General features: G+C 33.4%; 1 protein-coding gene across 1 annotated transcript in view; it reads left to right on the forward strand.

The window, feature by feature from the left end:
- LOC150098398 (eEF1A lysine and N-terminal methyltransferase-like) overlaps window positions 1-16,586 on the forward strand; it is a 139,343-nt gene extending 122,757 nt beyond the window's left edge. Inside the window, exons 12-13 of the mRNA XM_090404818.1 lie at window positions 13,089-13,217; window positions 15,836-16,586. Of these exons, the coding sequence (XP_090260944.1) occupies window positions 13,089-13,217; window positions 15,836-16,107 (401 nt within the window). The 3' untranslated portion in view covers window positions 16,108-16,586. The remainder of the gene's footprint in view (window positions 1-13,088; window positions 13,218-15,835) is intronic.
- Window positions 16,587-18,943: the final 2,357 nt, after the last annotated feature.

Below are 18,943 nucleotides of genomic sequence, written 5' to 3' on the forward strand. Positions count from 1 at the left end.
ATCTGATAATGTTGGAGTCTTGACAAGTAACAGACTGATTTGGAGGGAAATTGTAGATAGGAAGTTAGTAATGATCCTGTACACCCCTTGAGGGTACATGTCAGGAATTTGATGATGTTGATGATAATGTGCATACTTACTTGCCTTCCACTTGATTTTACATCAGGCTCTTTTTGTACATCTGTGAAATGAATCTACAATAACTGATTTGCAACTTAAATATATATTGCTGTATATAATTGCCTGTTCATCCCATATATTGTAATATTGTAACATTTTGAATAGCTTGTCTGTTGGCACCTTGTCATGTGTATTTTGAAAATGTCATCATCATCATCAAATTCCTGATAAGTACCCTCATGCGGTGTACAGGATAATTATGATAGTACTACATGAAAAATTTACACCATGACTAACTTCAAATCAACAATTTTCCTCCAAATTGTTATTTGTCAAGATTCCAGTATTATCAAATCTTATCTTTCTGTCTTTTAAGGCACTTTTTACTGTATTAATCCATCTATATCTTGGTCTTCTTCTGGGTATTTTGCCTGCCAATCTGGCAAAGAACACTTATTTTGCTATTCTTTTCTCTCCGATTCTGTTTAAGTGAATATATCACCCGAGATTAGCTCTACTAATACATTTCTGAATGCTAACAATGGCAAGTTCTTTCCTAATGTCGTTATTTTTAATCTGATACTGCCATTGATGTCATCTGTTTCACTTCACTAATCTTTCTCAGAAATCTCATATGAGAGGTCTCCAAGTCTTCAATCAAACTCATTTCTAACTCAGCTTTCAGATCCATAAGTTAAAATTGGTTTGAACAGTTTTGTATATAACTAGTTTAGTGCTTTGACTAATTTCTTTCTTATTCCGTATAAATTTATTCAGCTGGCTCCCACCATATCAGCTTTACTAATGTTGTCTATTTCCTATTTAAGTTATCATCTTCACTAAAAATTTTAGCTGAAATGTTTTATTTGTTCTATATGTTTACATTAAGGATACAGTTAATGTTTTCAATGTTTCTACTTATTTTCATTGTCTTTGTTTTTTTATTGCTGATTTTCATACCAAATTTATTACAACAGTTATTCAATTTAGTCAGGGAATCTTGCATACATGTATTGGATTTATTCAGAAGTATAACATCATATGCATAAAGTATTAGCTAAGATTAAAATCACCAATTTCAATATCAGATTTAATACTACTTTCCTTCATAATGTGATCCATATAGATAATGAATAACAGTAGAGATAATATACACTCTTGTTGCATACCTGATTTTATCTTAAACTATCTTCCTGTACCTCCTTCATGTTCTAACTGCTGACTTACAGTTTAAATATCGACTATATTGCTTGATATAACGTCCCATTTATACCATATGACTAGCATTTTGAAGAGCTGTCCTCTTGGCACCTTGTCATATGCTTTTTCCAGATCAATAAATCTTCAATACAAATCCTTGTTATATTCCCAAGATTTCTCATCTATTTTTCTTAAAGTGAAAATCTGCTTCTGACAACCTCTGTGGATATGTATTCCTGACTGCATTCCTGTTGGGAGTTTTCTATCATCATGCTGATACTGCTTGCTTTATTTAGCAGTCTTTCAAAGTAATTGCTCCATTACTTTGAAAGACCAGTTTCATACATTTTGAAAATATATGAAACTTAAATACAGATTCATATTATATTCACATGATTGCTCAGTATGGTACAGTATTTGTCTTTTAAATAAAAATCAGATGCTCACAATTCCTTATTGCCCCAAACCATGCTTTTCTTCTCTAAGATTCTCTTCCAGAATTTTTGTTAGCTGCTTCTCCAATTTTTTTGCATAAATTTTGCCACAGTACAGAGAAATTCAGTTTTATGTATTGGTATTATGACAATTCTACTCTAATTGTTCAGTATCTGACATTCTAACCATGTCAGATGCAAAACATTTATACCACCATATTTGAGCATTTCTGGTTGAATATCATACTTCAACTTCCTTTACATTTTGGGTTAATCATATTAATATCATTGAACATTGTTTGAAATTATTACTACTGACATCTATAATATCCTTATCTTTAATTTTTATGCCAACCTTATAATTTCATTCCTTTTACTCTTTATCTCTAAGCTTTTTTGATAGTCTCCAGAATATTTATTAATTATTATTGTTCTTATTATCCATTATATTATGTTATCCATAATCTCATATAATCCAACTTATGCAACAACCTTCCATGCTGAATCCTGTCAAAAGTCTTAGCAAGTTCAAAAATATCATGGTGTATCCATTTTCCCTTATCTAACCCAATAGTCACATTATTATAAATGTGACACATTAGGCTTTGTGCCACCTTTATGCAATGGGTTTATCATACATTTTTTCCACTCCTCTGGAATCTTCCCTGTGCAGAGACTCAAATTATACAACTAGATCAAAGAATAACTAATTCAGCTGAACAGTCTTTTAGTGTCCGTGCTGATATCCCATCAGCCCATATTACTGAATTCATACTTAGTTTCTGCAACAGTGCTCCTCTCTATGTGCCTGAGTTCCTTCATCTGGTGAAAAGGTAGCAGTGACCTCCAGGTTGGTAGCTTTTAGCAAAATGAGCACTTATTAGTGCTCATTTTGCTAAATCAATCTCAATCTCTTTGGTATCTGTCACATTCTTACCATCTACACTCAGTATAGTTATTCTTTTATACTCATTCTTTCTTTTACTGACAACATAACTAGAATTTTTTTTTTAGTTGTCTTTAGCTTCTAGAGCTAGTTTCCATAATAACTCTTTTGGCCTCCTCCTTATAATTTTCATAACTGTCACCATCCTATGGACACAGTTATCCTCCACATCATCTTGCTTTTTCTTAAGAATCTCTTGCTTAATAGAATTGCACAGCCATTTCACTCCCATCCTCTTTATTCTTCAAGCTGTAGGGATATATTCCGATATTCATTATTCATATAATTTTCAAATACTTCCCGTGCACCGTTCATATCCTTCTCATATAGCAACCGATACTAATGTTCCCATCAGTTGGTCATAATTTCCTGCTTTCATGTTCAGCATATAACCTTTCCTAGGTGGAATATCCATACACTTATCACTCTACAGGTCAATATAGTATGATCACTGTCACCAACCAGAGAGAGAGAGAGAACAGTGATATCTTTTACAGAAATTCCCTCTGACGCTATAATCAGAGCTAATACTCTTTTACCTTGAATTAATTCTGTCACATGCTGCTTAAGGAAGTTAATGACAGCTCAATAAATTCATCTTCATTATTTTTGGGGTGCTTAGGGGTCAAAGCTGTGTAACTGAGAGCAGACCTCCACATAGCCTTTAAAGCAATGTGGAGAATCGACCGAGGCTTCTGACCTAATGTCCAATCCTCACCTTCTCATGGTGCACCCTTTTGGGTACCTACCTGGATACTGAATGAACAAGGATGGGCTGGCAATTTGGGATTTAGCCGACCAAATTGTATTCTTATTGGCTTAAACCAATATACAAAATGATGGTACAACATGACAAAATTTCATGCCGGTTGGGACGTCGCTCGGTTTAAACAAGGCCCCCCGTTGTTTTCGCCAGGAAACCAGGGCAAACAGCGAAAAGTCAGCTACTGGAACAAATCTGAAAGCACATCCCAACTCAACGTCACCAGAGTTAAAGATCGTTACTATCAACATAAGAAACCTGAATGGCAAAGAAATGGAGCTAGCTGAAGAATTAGATAAGTACCAGATCAACATAATAGGGGTGACTGAAACAAAAAAAGACAAAAACTAGTGAGATCTTTCTGAGCAATAAATACAAAATGTTATATTCAGGCAATGACAATCAAGGAAAAGAAGGAGTAGCCATAGTATTCAACACAAAATACGATGCTAATCTTCTTGAATGGCAGGCAGTCTCAAGTAGAGTAATGTGGGCAAATATGAGAATGGGGAACTGGACAATGAGACTTATTTGTGACTATGGTCCCACAGAAGGTTCTACTAAGGTAGAAGTGGAGGAATTTTTTGATGCTTTAGAAAAAGCAACTGCCACAATGAAAAAGGAAAAGTTGGTCCTTGTTGGGGATCTAAATAGCAGAGTAGGAAATGATTGTCAGACATACAAAAATATTTTGGGAAAATTTTGAGAAAAGAGAAAAGTTAATAATAATGGCAAATACCTGTTGGATTTCTGCTCAGGACATGGACTGGTTATTATTAACACCATGTTCCAACATAAAAATGTGCACAAATTCACATGGAGAGAAGAAGCAAGGAATAAGAAAAGTCTCATTGACTATGCTATTGTTGATAGTGATGTTTTCTCCCTGGTGCAGGACACCAGAGTGTACAGAGGATTTGAAATTGGAAGTGATCACTATTTAGTCTTGAGCAGGATAAAATTGAACTTCATATTGAAAAGAATAACATGTAAGAAAGTTTTAAAGCAAATTAAAGTTGAGCAGCTCTCAGATGTGAACTGTAGACTAAAATACACAAAGATTATTGAAGAAAAAATGAAAGAATTTGAGAACAGGTACCAAACCTTGGAGATTCAGTGACAAGCCTTGAAGAAAATCCTGATTGATTCAGCCAGAGAGGCATGTGGTGAGGTTGTCTGCAAGGATAGAAAAATCAGAACTCCATGGTGGACACAGGAAGTTAAAGAGGCAGTGAAGGAAAAGAAGAAAGCATATCAAAAGTTCCTGGCAAATAAGTCAGCTTTTGCTCTTAGAGAATACAGAGACAAATGTAAGAAAGTGTAATACTGTAAAACTAGCTAAACAAAAGTCATGGGAGGACTTTGGAAAGAACATAGAAAATAAATATCAAGAAGATGGTAAGATATTAGAAATGGAGGTAAGAGTGCTGTAAAAGGAGTTAGAGATGATAAAAGTGACATGAAAACGCGAGAAAAAGATATATTGAAGTATGGAGTAATTACTTCGAAAAATTGCTAAATGAAACAAGCAGTGATAGCACAGTGGTAAAAAAACACTCAACAGTCAAGAATACATATCCATACTTGAAGTAGAAAAAGCAATCAAAGGCTTAATGTGGAAAGGCAGCAGGAGTAGACGATATTCAACCAGAAATGCTGAAGTATGGTGGTATAAAAGTCTTACAGTGGCTGCACTGCATAGTTCAGAAAGTCTGGACAGAGGGACGAATTCCCGATGATTGGAGTATAGCTCTCATAGTACCCATATATAAAAAGGGAAATAAAACTGAATGTGAGAATTATAGAGGTATTTCTCTACTGAGTGTTCCTGGTAAGATATATGCAAGTATACTTGAGAAACGGTTGAGAAGAATTGTGGAAGAAAGCTTAGCGAAGAACAAGCTGGATTCAGGTCAAATAGAGGCTGTCAGGATCAGATCTTCACTTTACGACAAATAGTTGAGAAAGCATGGAAATATAACAAAAATCTGTATTTAAGTTTTGTCGATCTGGTAAAAGCATAAGACAAGGTGCCAAGAGAGAAGCTATTCAATACACTACAGTTATATGGTGTCAGTGGGACATTATATCAAGCAATACTTAGTCTTTATTTGAGTTGTAGGTGAGCAGTTAGAATTGAAGTAAGTATACAGGAAGATGGTTTAATGTTACATCTGGTGTGAGACAAGGATGTACATTATCCCCTCTGTTATTCATTATCTATATGGATCATATTATGAAGGAAAGTGGTATTAAACATGATATCAAAATTGGATATGTTAATGTCAGCTCTTTGCTTTATGCAGACGATGTTATACTTCTAAATAAATCCGTTACTAGTTTGCAAGATTCCCTGACTAAATTGAATAACTGTTGTAATAGATATGGTATTGTCGTGACGTTCTATTTTCATGTTATGTTCTAAATCCGCCATCTTGGTTCAAGTCACTCTTATCAATATAACAACTAATTGCAAATTGATCACCGATCCAAAAGTAGAGAAATTTATAATTATACTGCGCCACCCTATTTTTAGATTAGTCTATACAAAATAGTAGGATCAATTCTTAATTAAGTTAGCAGTCTCCTCATTTATTTAGGCCGAATTATTTACTATTCCACTTGGGGTTCCTGCAAGATTCGAATATTTATGAACGGTGCAATAAAAAGGATTCAGGCAAACACAATATTTAGATTAACAAAATAAAACATTTAATATATGATATATAACAAATACAAGAATTCTACTTTTAAATGAAACAATACAAATAACTTAATACATCTTGCTAAGTCACTCATGCTAATTCAATGTTCTAAACTTTCACATACAATTCACAGCTTCAAAAACATAAGCTTTCTTAACTCAAGTTAATAAAATGAAACTTCCTATTTAATCAGTCTCCACATATCCATCAGCTGTACTTAATGTTTAAATTCACAAGAAACACTAATCAAGGACAGTATTCCAAGCAATCTTATTTCGGACTTTGAACTTCCAAGATATGTTAATGTTAGAATAAACAGACAAATATGACTACTCTTACCAGATACAATCTTCAATGCATCAATTAATTGTGAGCACACTTATGAATTAACTTATTAACGTTAGCGGAACACATTAATAAAAATTCTCCAACGACTTGACTGAACTACTGTTAGTTGCGCTTCACTACTCAAAAAAAACACATCAATAAGGCACTGATATCTTTCCTTGTTTACTTTTCTCAAACTAGTTAATTTCAATATAATTCTTCTCAGGGCAACATAGAATTAAGACGTAATCCTAGACTAACTGGAACTAATCAGAATTTTTCATTGAATGTCCAGTTCTTTATTTATCCGGATACGGCATTAATTTTCCTATACAACACAGCTGACTTCTCATGCAGCTAAGTATATGATTCACTATGTTTTGGCTCACTTCTAAACACTATTCTCATGAATTTCTGCCCTAGAGAACTTATAATTTTCTTCCACTTCCTTTGCTTGTATCCTACCTTCCTTTCCGCTCTGCAAAAACTTCCTCCCTTCTCTCTAATTAAAAAAAATCTTCTATCTATTTTTTTTTCTCTCCTTTCAGTCCGAATGTCACGCTCTATTCGACTCATGCTTGTTTATTTCATGCGTCTCCATGACAACAAATGAACGCAAACATTTCGCTAATGTAACACAATGCTCTACTACTACATGAGTGATTAAATAACGTTAAATTTTCACAAATAAGCATAAACAGAATATTTGAGCTACTTAATCAGCTTTTTCATTACGTACTGAATTAATTATAATAATACTTTTCGTTACATTATATATATTTTAGTTATCATAAATTCTACAGATATTATTGTTTAATAATTTAATAGTAGGTTAAGTTTAGAATAAATATTTAAATAGTAATCCTAAATTAAGAAATAATAAATAATTATTTTTACAAATCATGATTAATACATAATAAGCAATGTTAAATGTGAATGAAAAATATAAATTACACAACATAGTTTCATTCACAATTTAACAGTATGAAGGTGAGCATTAAAAAGACAAAGACAATGAAAATAGGCAGAATCATTGAAAATGTCAACTGTGTTGTGAATGGAGAACCTGTGGAACAAGTAGAACATTTCAGCTACTTAGGCACAATTTTTACTGAAGATGGTAAACTAAATATAGAAATAGACAACAGAATCAGCAAAGCTGGTATGGTGGGAAGTCAATTGAATAAATTCATATGGAATAAGAGAGAAATTAGTCGGAACACTAAATTAGCTGTATACAAGACAGTGTTCAAACCAGTTTTAACTAATGAATCTGAGAGCCTGGTCAGAAGTAAAACACTTGACCAAAGACTAGAAACTGCAGATATGAGAGGCCTGAGAAAGATTAGGGACATGAACAGATGGCATCAATAGCAATATCATATTCAAAACAAGGATATTAGGAAAGAACTTGACATTGTTGGCATCCTGGAATGCGTTAGCAGAGCTAACCTCAGGTGGTATTGTCACTTAAACAGAATGTTTAAGTGACAATACCACCTGAGGTGAGGAAAGATTAGCAAAACAACTGTTCTCTGCCAGGTTGGCAGGAAAACGACCCAGAGGAAGACCAAGATATAGGTGGATTGATACAGTACAAAGTGCCTTAGACAATTCAAATATAAGATCTGATAATATTGGAGTCTTGACAAGTAACAGACTGATTTGGAGGAAAATTGTAGATAGGAAGTTAGTAAGGATGTAAATTTTTCATGTAGTACTATCATATCCTGTACACCCCTTGAGAGTACATGTTTAGGAATTTGATGATGATCATTATTTTCGTGAAATTTTGCTGCTACCCAGTTTTCGGATAATTAAAGTCACCCATGATGATTAATCTTTTAGTATTTAATAGGTTTATTTGGCAATACATTTCATTGTCACTTGCAGTCAGTTCCCTAACACCCTACCAGGGGTTATGAAACTGGCTGTATTAAATAACCTCCTCCTTTTTTATAATCAAATCTACCTACCTGATTATTATTATGCAATGTCTTACACGATTCACTGTTATTTAGTTTCTCCTTTTTGCTGCTTGCCTTTCATGTCCTTCAATGCCTTGCTAATTGCTTTTCATCTTTTTTCCATCTCTCTGATTGTCTGTCCAATAATTTTTTTTAGTCTAGATATTTCCCAAGCTAATTCATCATCGATATTCTCATTAGTTTCCGAAACGGCATGATTCTGTTCATTGTAGCAAGAGCTATGTTTTTAACAATTTCACTAGCAAATCTTCTTTGTTGCTACTCTATTATTTTTTCGAGCCTTTGGCAACATTTTATTGCACTACTTTAATATTACAAGTTTTTTGAGTATTACAAAAAACAAGTTTTTCCTGATATTCTAACAAAATCTCAGGTACATTTAAGTACGTACTATTACTGTAAAAAATATATATATATATATATATATATACAGGGTGTTCGGGATAAATTTGACAGTTTCGTAAGGAAAAAGAAAATCTTCTTTGTATCTATTAAATTTAATGAATTGACAAAAAAACATTACAGGCAGAGTTAATTACAATACTATCAACAAGATTTACTCAAAATAACCACCATTAGCATCGATCACAGCTTCAATTCTGCTTCGGAACCTCGAACAAGCTGATGCTACAGTCTCCCTGGGAAGGGCCGCAAAAACTGTTTTAATTTTATCCATTAACTGGGCTTTTGTATTACTGGAAGTGCGATTGGTGTCTTTTTCAACTGCGCCCCATACAAAATAATCCATGGGGTTAAGGTCTGGGGAGTTTGGAGGCCAAACATTTGGACTGGTGAAGTCGTAGAAATTTTCAGACAACCATTTTTGACTTTTCCCAGAGGTGTGGCAAGGGGCCGAATCCTGCTGCCATACATACGGCCTACCATTGGCTACCCTTGTTATCCAGGGCTTGACTACAGTTAGCAACTCCACGAACAAAGCCCGAATTCCAATGCCAGGGTTCTTCAACACCTGTTCCTGCAGATTTGCGAGGAATTCTGCTGTACGAACGCAATCAGATTGTCTGCTAGGGATCTTTCTTCTTGCTACATCCTCGTAGTCACCATTGCAAGTCTCTAGTTCATGCCTGATTGTTTTTACTGTATTCAGGGAGCATTGGGCAGCAGTCGTAATATCCTTATTTTGATGGCGGGCACGAATCATCATGATACAAGTTATTCTCTTCCATGATTCGGGTGGGTTCCAGCTATCCATCCTTTCTGACATCTTGTATATGAATGAAGAAGGGTCCAAACTTTTAAATGAAGAGAAGTATGTGTTAATACATGTAACTTACGGAAAAATATAATTAATTATAAATATGTCAAATTTATCCCGAACACCCTGTATATATATTAATCTAAGAAAATAGCACAGAAGAACAGATAAAAGTCACTAATTTCATAGGAGCATTTAATACACTTAACCATTCACTGTCAGTGGATGAATAGAAATTTATTTCAATTCTTGTTTCATCTAACTGTCATGTATCTTTTACAAATTTTTTTTCCCCTTTATCCAACCTGTCTCACATATTTTTGGCAAAATTTTGTTTTCTGTTCTTTTTTGTTAAGCATATTTGTTATGCATGTAACATGGGAAAGCATCGCTTCTAGATCTAATCCATTTTTTTGCTGTGACCATTGACAAAAGATAATTAATTGTTTTTCAAGCATAATAAGGCTTGAAAGATATTACATTTGTTGAGAGCTAAATTTACACATCAGGTACATGTTGATACATAATCTTCAGTCCCCCCCCCCAAATCCTTTTCTTTAATTAATATATTAAAGAAAAGGATTTTTTGTCTTTTAATATATTAAAGGACAGCCTTTAATTAATATAGTAACAAACTTGTAGGAAAAAAGGAATGCTTAAAGCAAAAGAGTTGATATCAGTGAATTTCCATTAGAAATAGCATTCATGAGGTAGGACTTTGGCCAGAACTTGTCAGTAGTGTGGCATAGTGAATTCACTAATGTAATGAACATTGATTGCATCATACTGATGATTCTAACCAATCATTTAGACTTTAGAAAACCATTATGTAAAATTGGAAATTAGTTCCAGTGGTTGATGTAAAATTAGATATTAAAAAAGGTTATCTGGCAAAATCATACTCAGATTTCAATTTTTGTATAGTAAATGATGATAAATTTTTTTAATATTTTGATGATAAAATAATTTAAAAATAGCTTACATATATGTTTTATAAACTTTTTTATACATATTGTTTGTAATTTTTGCCCCTTACTTCCAAACTGTTTTCATGTGTTTTTCTTGTTATATGGTTTGGTAGGTAATTTTTGGGTTCTCACTGAAGGCATTCCCCATTTCTAACATTACAGTAATCCACCATTCATCACCATTCCAATCATGTTGGGAAATTAGTTTTTTGTTTGCAGATTCAAAGGATCATTACTTAGAAGAAATTATGCATGTAACATGGGAAAGCATTACTCCTGGATCTAATGAATGCTTTCTATGTTATTGTCAAATTATATAATGACTGAAACTTTTAATTTGTTTCATCACTTAAAAAAAAATAAATAATAAATATTTTGTTTAATAGCTTTCTCACAGGCAAACAAAAGAAGGTAGTAATTAGAAGAATTATGAAACAGGAAGGTGGGGAGTGTAATCACAATAGACTATAAACAAAAATGTTACTTTCACTTGCATTAGTTTTGCTTTCTGTTTCTAATAGAAATGTCATCGTTTTCCTGAACTGTTGATTGTGTATTTCCTTTCAATTGAATGAAGAATTCTAACCAGCCATTTCCCCCCCCCCCCCAAAAAAAAAAAAAAAAAAAACTTAATATCCAATAAACATGTTGATATCCAATCTATAAAAATTTCACTAAATCCATCTGCTAGCAAGTTGGAGGGGGGGGGGGGAATTACTGTATCAATAATTTTAAAAGTGACTAAAATGATTAATTATAGTCAGTGAACTACCATTTAAAAATAAAAATAAAAACAGGTTTAGCTTTCTGTTGACACTGAAATCCAATTGGTTGATGTTATTTTTTTTTTTTAAGATCTCCATGTAAACAAACTTTATTGTCAAGTTCCACTCTCAGAAAAGCATCATGTCACTTCCAAGGGGAAAACCAAATGTTCTTTAAAATAATTGTTCCTTTTGCTGCATTATCTTCGTCATGTTGACTTAACATCCTTCACAAATACTGATACAGTATTTGTGAAGGATTTCTTAAATGCAATTCTTGCAATAATAACAACAATCCGTAGTGCACAGTTAACTGTGTTTGTGTATAGATGCTAAATAAAATAGCTGCAAATGAAAGTTATTTGACTAAGAGACCGATATTTATGCTTCCTTCCTTCCTAAAACATTTTCAAACTTCTGTAATATCACATTAACATCATAATAAACTTCAAGTGTCATAATGCAAACATTTTTCCATCTAGACTAAGATATCATATGTACCTCCTTTCTAAAATATCATAATTTGGATAATTCTACCAAAAATAATCTCTTTACATGTCACTTAAAAGCATACTATATGGACACACTTTACTCAGAAGTCAAGCCACACACCTCTACTGTCTGACAGTGATTACTGAAAGTAGACATGCCATTTTCCCCTACTGTTGAAATGATCATATCCCAGAATGTTGCCACTTAAATGAATACTCATAAATGAAATCTCACTATGCATGAGAAAAAAAAAATAATGATAAATAAAAACATTTAGCGTTGTGGCACTTTTTAAAACAATGTGCAGTTAGTCAAGACTTTCCAAAAAAAAAAAAGAGGAGTCTTTAATGTATGAAAAATGTTAGAAGTAAAAAAAAAATGCATATAAATGTTACCCTGCAAAAGTTCTGTACCATAGGCAAAACAGTATTATCAGTCCCTCCTGCATGCAATATAGTCTACTTGCAAAACCTATCGTTATGTTTCTAAAATGACTGCATTTCATATATTTGAATTTAGCACTAATAATGTAAATTCAATTTCCTAAAAAATGGCAAGTTTTACTTGTCATTTTTTCATGTGGATGCAAAGTGATAATTTATTAAGGTGCCTTTTTTTTTTTTCCAGCAATGTTTTAATTTTTCTGTTATATTGCAGTTTAGCATACTTCATACATATAAAATATGATAGCTAGTGTTGCAGGGGGCAGGGGGAGAAGTAGTAAACTTCAGTCTGATTGCACAGGAACATTTGTGCAGAAAAGTGCAAATCTATGGGTTGGTTGATTTATGATTCAAAACTTGGAAGAATTGCTACACTATTTGAAGGTCAAATAAATAGTAGATTTCTATATATCTATGCAAAATTAGGCTTCAATCATCCTGTTTTGAATAAAACTCAATGTAATATCTACTTCAGTTAACAAGATGACATTAATTTGCTAGGTAATGTAGCAAATGTGATGGAGAAAACAGTGCAGTTTCCAATTAGAACACATTTGCATCATAAGTAAATCTGGTATGTTATTTAATCGATTGCGATCATTGCCTACCTATGCATGTCCAAAAACCCTTTTTATTCAAATTTTTGACTTGCGTATATAAGTAATATCTTTAAATTTGGTCATTTAAGTCAAAATATATAATTTGTGTTTATTTATTTTTAGGAGAACATTATGATGTAATATTGGTAGATGCTGATAATAAAGATTCTACTGTTGGCATGAGCTGTCCTCCAGTAGAATTTGTTGAGCCCCAGATTTTGAAGTGTATGTCCCAACTTGTAGCACCATCTGGTGAGTATGGATATCCAAAACAAAAAAGGATAAGAGTAGTAATTTAAGTATGTTAATGTTTCATAGTCTCTTTTTGATGGGGGGAGGGGAGAAACCTATCCCTCACTCCCTCCTCCTTCTTCCATCTCTGGAAGCTGTAGAAGGAGGAGGGAGTGAGGGATAGGTTTTTGGCATGGAGAGTGGTAGGTGATTGGAATTGCATTCCCAAACGTCTGATAAGTGCAGAGATAGCAAATACATTTAAGTCATAGTATGATGAGCTGTGCGCGAGATAAACCTCCTGCAATGAGTCTTTTAACTTCATGGAAATCTGATGATAATAATAAATTCCCAAGAACACTGTGACCTATTTTGCAAGCTGTTCCTCTGTACCTCATTCATTCTCAAGCACTTTCCTTATATAGTAACTCAACTTCTTCCACACCTGTCTGTATTACATATTATAGTTTTTCTCAGTATGGTTTCTTTTTCATTTATTTACTTATCATTGTTGAATATGAAATTGATTTTTTATAGTATTTTCACTTAAAGATCAACAGCTTGTAGACCACCATTGCTGCAAATGTACAGAGAGTTAGACAAATGTACAGAGGGTTAGACTCTGCTCTGAAGTCCAGTAGTTTTATGACCAAGCAGTCAAAATCATCTAATGCTTATGTGTCATGTTAAAATTTGAACTCATTCCTTGTTGTCAAAATAGAGGCTTTTATGAGGGTATTATTCTTATGCTTATTAAAGATTATTCTTATCACTTTTTTATAATGGGCAATGAGCTTTTAGAATTTAAAAAAAAAATCAGATTTTTCATAGTTAAAAAAAAAAAATTGCGTGGTTCTTGCTCAAATGCAAAGTTTTTCTTTTCTTTTCTTTTTTTTTTTTTTTGGATGTCGAAAGCTCAAACCATAGACATGGGTGTAAGCAATAGAGCTTTTAAGTTTTCACTGATTGTATTAAAACTGATGCTAAAAATACATAGCGCTTATATCATGCACTGTTCTAATCTACAACTATCGAAAAACAACTCCCGATAATTTATGTTTTTTTTTTATTATTATATTCTCCCCCATTGTTTCGCCCCGTCTGACAAACTCTGCTCGTACAGTTACTTAATCTGCCCTCAGAGTCAACAATCGACGCTGCCAAAATCTTTGTTCACCATAATCGTCATTTTTACATAACCTTGATTGTTAATTTCAGTATTTTTTGCAATATTAATATAAATGTCATATCAATATTAATATAAATGTCATAAACCAGCTCCCTCCATCTCTTCTTTGGCCGCCCACGCTTCCTCCTTCCTTGCACATCCATCTGCATGACCCTTCTTCCCATATATTCCTATATAACATGACCAAACCATCTCAACCTTGCCTCCTGTATCTTCGCTCCTAAGTTAGTAACTTTCACTATTCCCCTCACATAATCATTTCTCAGACGATCCTTTCTGGTCACACCGCACATCCACCTAAGAGCATTCTCATCTCTGCTACTACCATCCTGCTGATGTTATTTTTCCTCTAACATTATCATCCTGTAACATTATCAAACCTTAAAAAAATAAAAAATAAAAACTTTTTTTTTGTTACTTTGATACAAATGAAATGTATTAAGAATTTGATTAAAAATACAAATGAACAGTTATAAATTTCACTTATATGAAACATATAATTGGAGCATGTTCATTTTGTAGCTCTTCCCTTACATATGTCTTTTTCTAGTTATATTTCTAATATCCAGAGATATGAACTGCAGCAGCTGCTTGGTTTTTAAAATTTATTTAGCTCACTTACATACTTACTTGTTTAGAAAATAATGCTTGGCTATTTGCTTATTCAACAGTGTACAGTTCATTCTATTATTAATTTTGAAATAAAGTAATGTTCCATACTTTTGAAGGATGAAACATGCACAGTTTGTCATTTCAGTAATTTTTGTCACTAGATTTGCCTACTTTTTGTATTATGTGGGATTGATTGTAAACCTCAGACATTTACAATCAGGGAATTAAGATCATTAGTCTTTGGCTATAGCTATGGAATTGGTTTCCTTTTCCCTCCAGGTTGTCTGGTTTTCACTTTACAAACTCAAAACCAACCTTGGACACATTTGATAGTATTTACTTATATCTAGGTATAAATATGCCTGTGGATAATTCATGGGATTCATGTCATTTCACCCTAGATGGACTTCTCTCCTGGTGGTCCAATAAAAATAATATTTATAGAGTAATCTCTTAAAGTATTTATAGAGTATCTCTTTAGGCAAGGTTTCTGTAGAGAGAGTGTTTTCCAAGGACGGGACCATTTCTCTATAGTGGTGGTGGCATAATCAGTCTGTTTTGTTTTGTTTTTTTAAACTTTTTTTTTTGCTTTGGTACTCGGGGAGAAAAGGGGAGGATACTGCAGTTGCAGAAATTGGCTGAACCATGTATAATCAAATTGTTTAAATAACTGCCAAAAAATCTGCTTATTTATCACTTTCTATTGTGAATTTAAATCATTCTAGTAATGTGAAATCATCATGTATAGTATACTGTAGTTATTTGTTGTAATTCCCTTTGCTTACTGTTGTGATATTAGGGAGGTGAAATGCATTAACAGTTCTTATTTTTTTTTCAGGAGTGACAGTTCTCAATATTGTGTGCCGTGATCAGGATTTAAGGTCAAATGTCTTTGCAAATCTAACATCAATATTTGGATGTGTATACTCTAAAAAAGTTCCAGAAGAAGTTAATGAAATAGTATTTGCTCTCTCTTCAGCATCATCTGACATCCCTTCCTGGTTAGAACAGAACTTATCATCTTTAATGAATGAACTAAAAGTAAAAGCAACAGAAGCTGACTTAGTTAATATAAGTGATTTAATGTCTTCCTTACATGTGTGTAGGTAACAGTAAAAATTTAATTCCAAAGTCTTGTAAATAGTTTATATTGCATCTTATTTAAGGTGTGTGTATGTGTGTATCTGTCGATGTTTAGGGGAAAAAAGGAAGGGAAAAAAAAAAGAATTTCTTCATCCAGAATTCTATGAGAAAGTTTGAAGAAGTAAGTGCCAAATAATAATCCAGCAATGGAAATGAGGAAATTGGAAATTACTTAAAAACCATTCAGTATGAGATTAGGAAGGGAGGGGCAAAAGACAGAATAAACTAATGACTTGTTTTTATTTTCATGCTTAATTTTTTATTTTTTATTTGTTAAAAAAAACTTATGAGAGTATTTATTGTGCTGTTAATTTAAAATCTTTTACTGTAAATACAGTATATTATATTGTTAATTATATTTTTCTTTGAATTTGGATAATTCTGAATTAATACTTGTAAAATAAGAATTTTTTTTAATTAAAATTGAAGGGGAAAAAATAAAGTTGTCTTTTACAAAATTCAGAAATACCGAATTCTTTCATCATTTCACCATTATTATCATATGCCTGGTATGTACAATATAGTTCTGCCATTGACACCATCTGTTCACTCTCCTTTTTTTTTTTCTCTCAGGAACCTTGCATCCATGATCTCCATGGATGCAAGGAGATCATGGATGCAAACAACTTTTTTATTTTTAACCCAGCTCTCAGATATTCATAAAATAAAATTTGTTTGAATACTGTCTTGTATATGCCGGCCTGGTTGACCGAATGGTTAGCATATCTGCTCTCCAACCAAAAGGCTGCGGGTTAAAATCCCACCGTGGGCTTGGATGTTTGTGATTGTCTGTGAAAATACTAGTGGTGGGCGGTAGATGGCGTTGGTGTAGATGTTATTCATTGTAGTTGGTGGATTGTGGAGATAGAGAGTTGTAGAGTAGATGCCCTCCCTCGATGAGTCTTTGGACTCCCTGGAGGTGTCAAGTAATAATAATAATAATGTTATTCTGATAATTTTTCTCATATTCCATGTAAATTTACTCAACATTTCCTCACCTTAACAGCCATGCTTATTCTATTGTATTTAAAATTTGCCATATTTGTTAAAATCTTTGCTTGAATAGCTTAAATATATATTTATGCTTTGGGTTTATAAAACCTTTCAAAGTTGAAAGCTGGTTTCACGGTTGTGAAAATATTTTCATGATGTGATACATATAAATGATGAGTGATAGTGGAGATAATGTAAAGCCTTAACTCACCTTATTTTGCATCAAATGATCTGTATATTCTACAATTTTAACTGATGAATGACTTAAGGGTGTTATTAGGGTAATTATTGTTCTGGAAAGCATCCCATTTACATGGAATGGTTTGAACAATTTTAGCCATTTGTATATTTTCCCAATTTGCAAAACTTAAACATTGATTCTTGTTACTCCTGTGATTTTTCAACTTTGCCAGAAAGTAAAAATCTTTAGTAAGAAATTATCTATAATTCTTACAAATAGAGTAATTATTACTAAATAGCTTAGGGAAATAACAACGTAGACTAGGATATACATTAAAATAAATTTTTAATACACCTCCAATAATTTGGCAACGTCACGTTGCCATTTTCAACAGGAACTTGTGAGCAAGACACATGCATGCAGGCACAGCAAACAGTAAATGAGGAGGAAGCAGGAAGCTATTCTTTCTCCTAAAGTCCTAATGGTGCCCCCTAGCGGGCAATGTTGGTATTCTTGGGCGACTGGGCTGAGGTCTTCTGATGTAGGTTTCCCAAATTTGAGGCAGTCTCATGCAACTAAATTTGTTGAGGTTTGGATTGTTTCTTATGGCTGAGGCCGATTCCACGCAAAGCCTTTTGTACTTGTATTTACTACGGTGAATGATCGTGGCTTTCTTCCACCGTATTCTATGGCAGGTATCCAGCTTAATTACAGAACACAACGACTACATCCGGTTCCATCAATACAGCCACTCTGGTCTTGCAGACCATGCTCTGGATACCCGCCATAGAATATGGTGGAAGAAAGCCACGATCATTCACAGTAGTAAATACAAGTACGAAAGGCTTTTCATGGAATCAGCCTCAGCCCTAAGAAACAATCCAAACCTCAACAAGTTGCATGAGACTGCCTCAAATTTGGGAAACCTACATCAGAAGACCTCAGCCCAGTCGCCCAAGAATACCAACATTGCCCGCTAGGGGGCACCATTAGAACTTTAGGAGAAAGAATAGCTTCCTGCTTTGTCCTCATTTACTGTTTGCTGTGCCTGTGTGCACGTGTCTTGCTCACAAGTTCCTGTTGAAAATGGCAACGTCACGTTGTCAAAATATTGGAAGTGTATTAAAAATTTATTTTAATGTATATCCTAGTCTACATTGTTATTTCCCTAAGCTATTTAGTAATAATGCATAACCAACGCCTTTCCACTAGAAATAGAGTAATTATATTCAAAATTAAGTGGATATTGAATACCCCATTATTTCTTAGCTGAATAAGAAACTAAAAGATAGTAAAACTAATCTAAGCGTTTCATGCCGAATATAGAAAACTATATAAAAATATATAAATATAAATAAAGTTCGGCGAGTTCAGGCGTTAGCCAACACCTGGTAGTGCAATGCTAGAGCAACTCGTAGTAAAGATGGAGTAAGCTCTGATCACTGTTCTTAGTATTTTCCCATAATGTAAAACACAGCTCCTAAGAGTTGTGTTACTGTTTTACATTATGAGAGAAGGTCACTACCCAGACCGGTTTCGACCTTTTTTTGAGGTGTCATCAGTGAGTAGGTAGACCTAGATGTAATACTAAGGTTACAATGGCCAGAACTTATTTCTTTACTGTACGAA

Source organism: Typopeltis vanoorti, chromosome 15, assembly GCF_054136105.1.
Source record: "Typopeltis vanoorti isolate ZY-2024b chromosome 15, IOZ_Tvanoo_1.0, whole genome shotgun sequence".
Classification (NCBI taxonomy): Eukaryota; Metazoa; Arthropoda; class Arachnida; order Uropygi; family Thelyphonidae; genus Typopeltis; species Typopeltis vanoorti.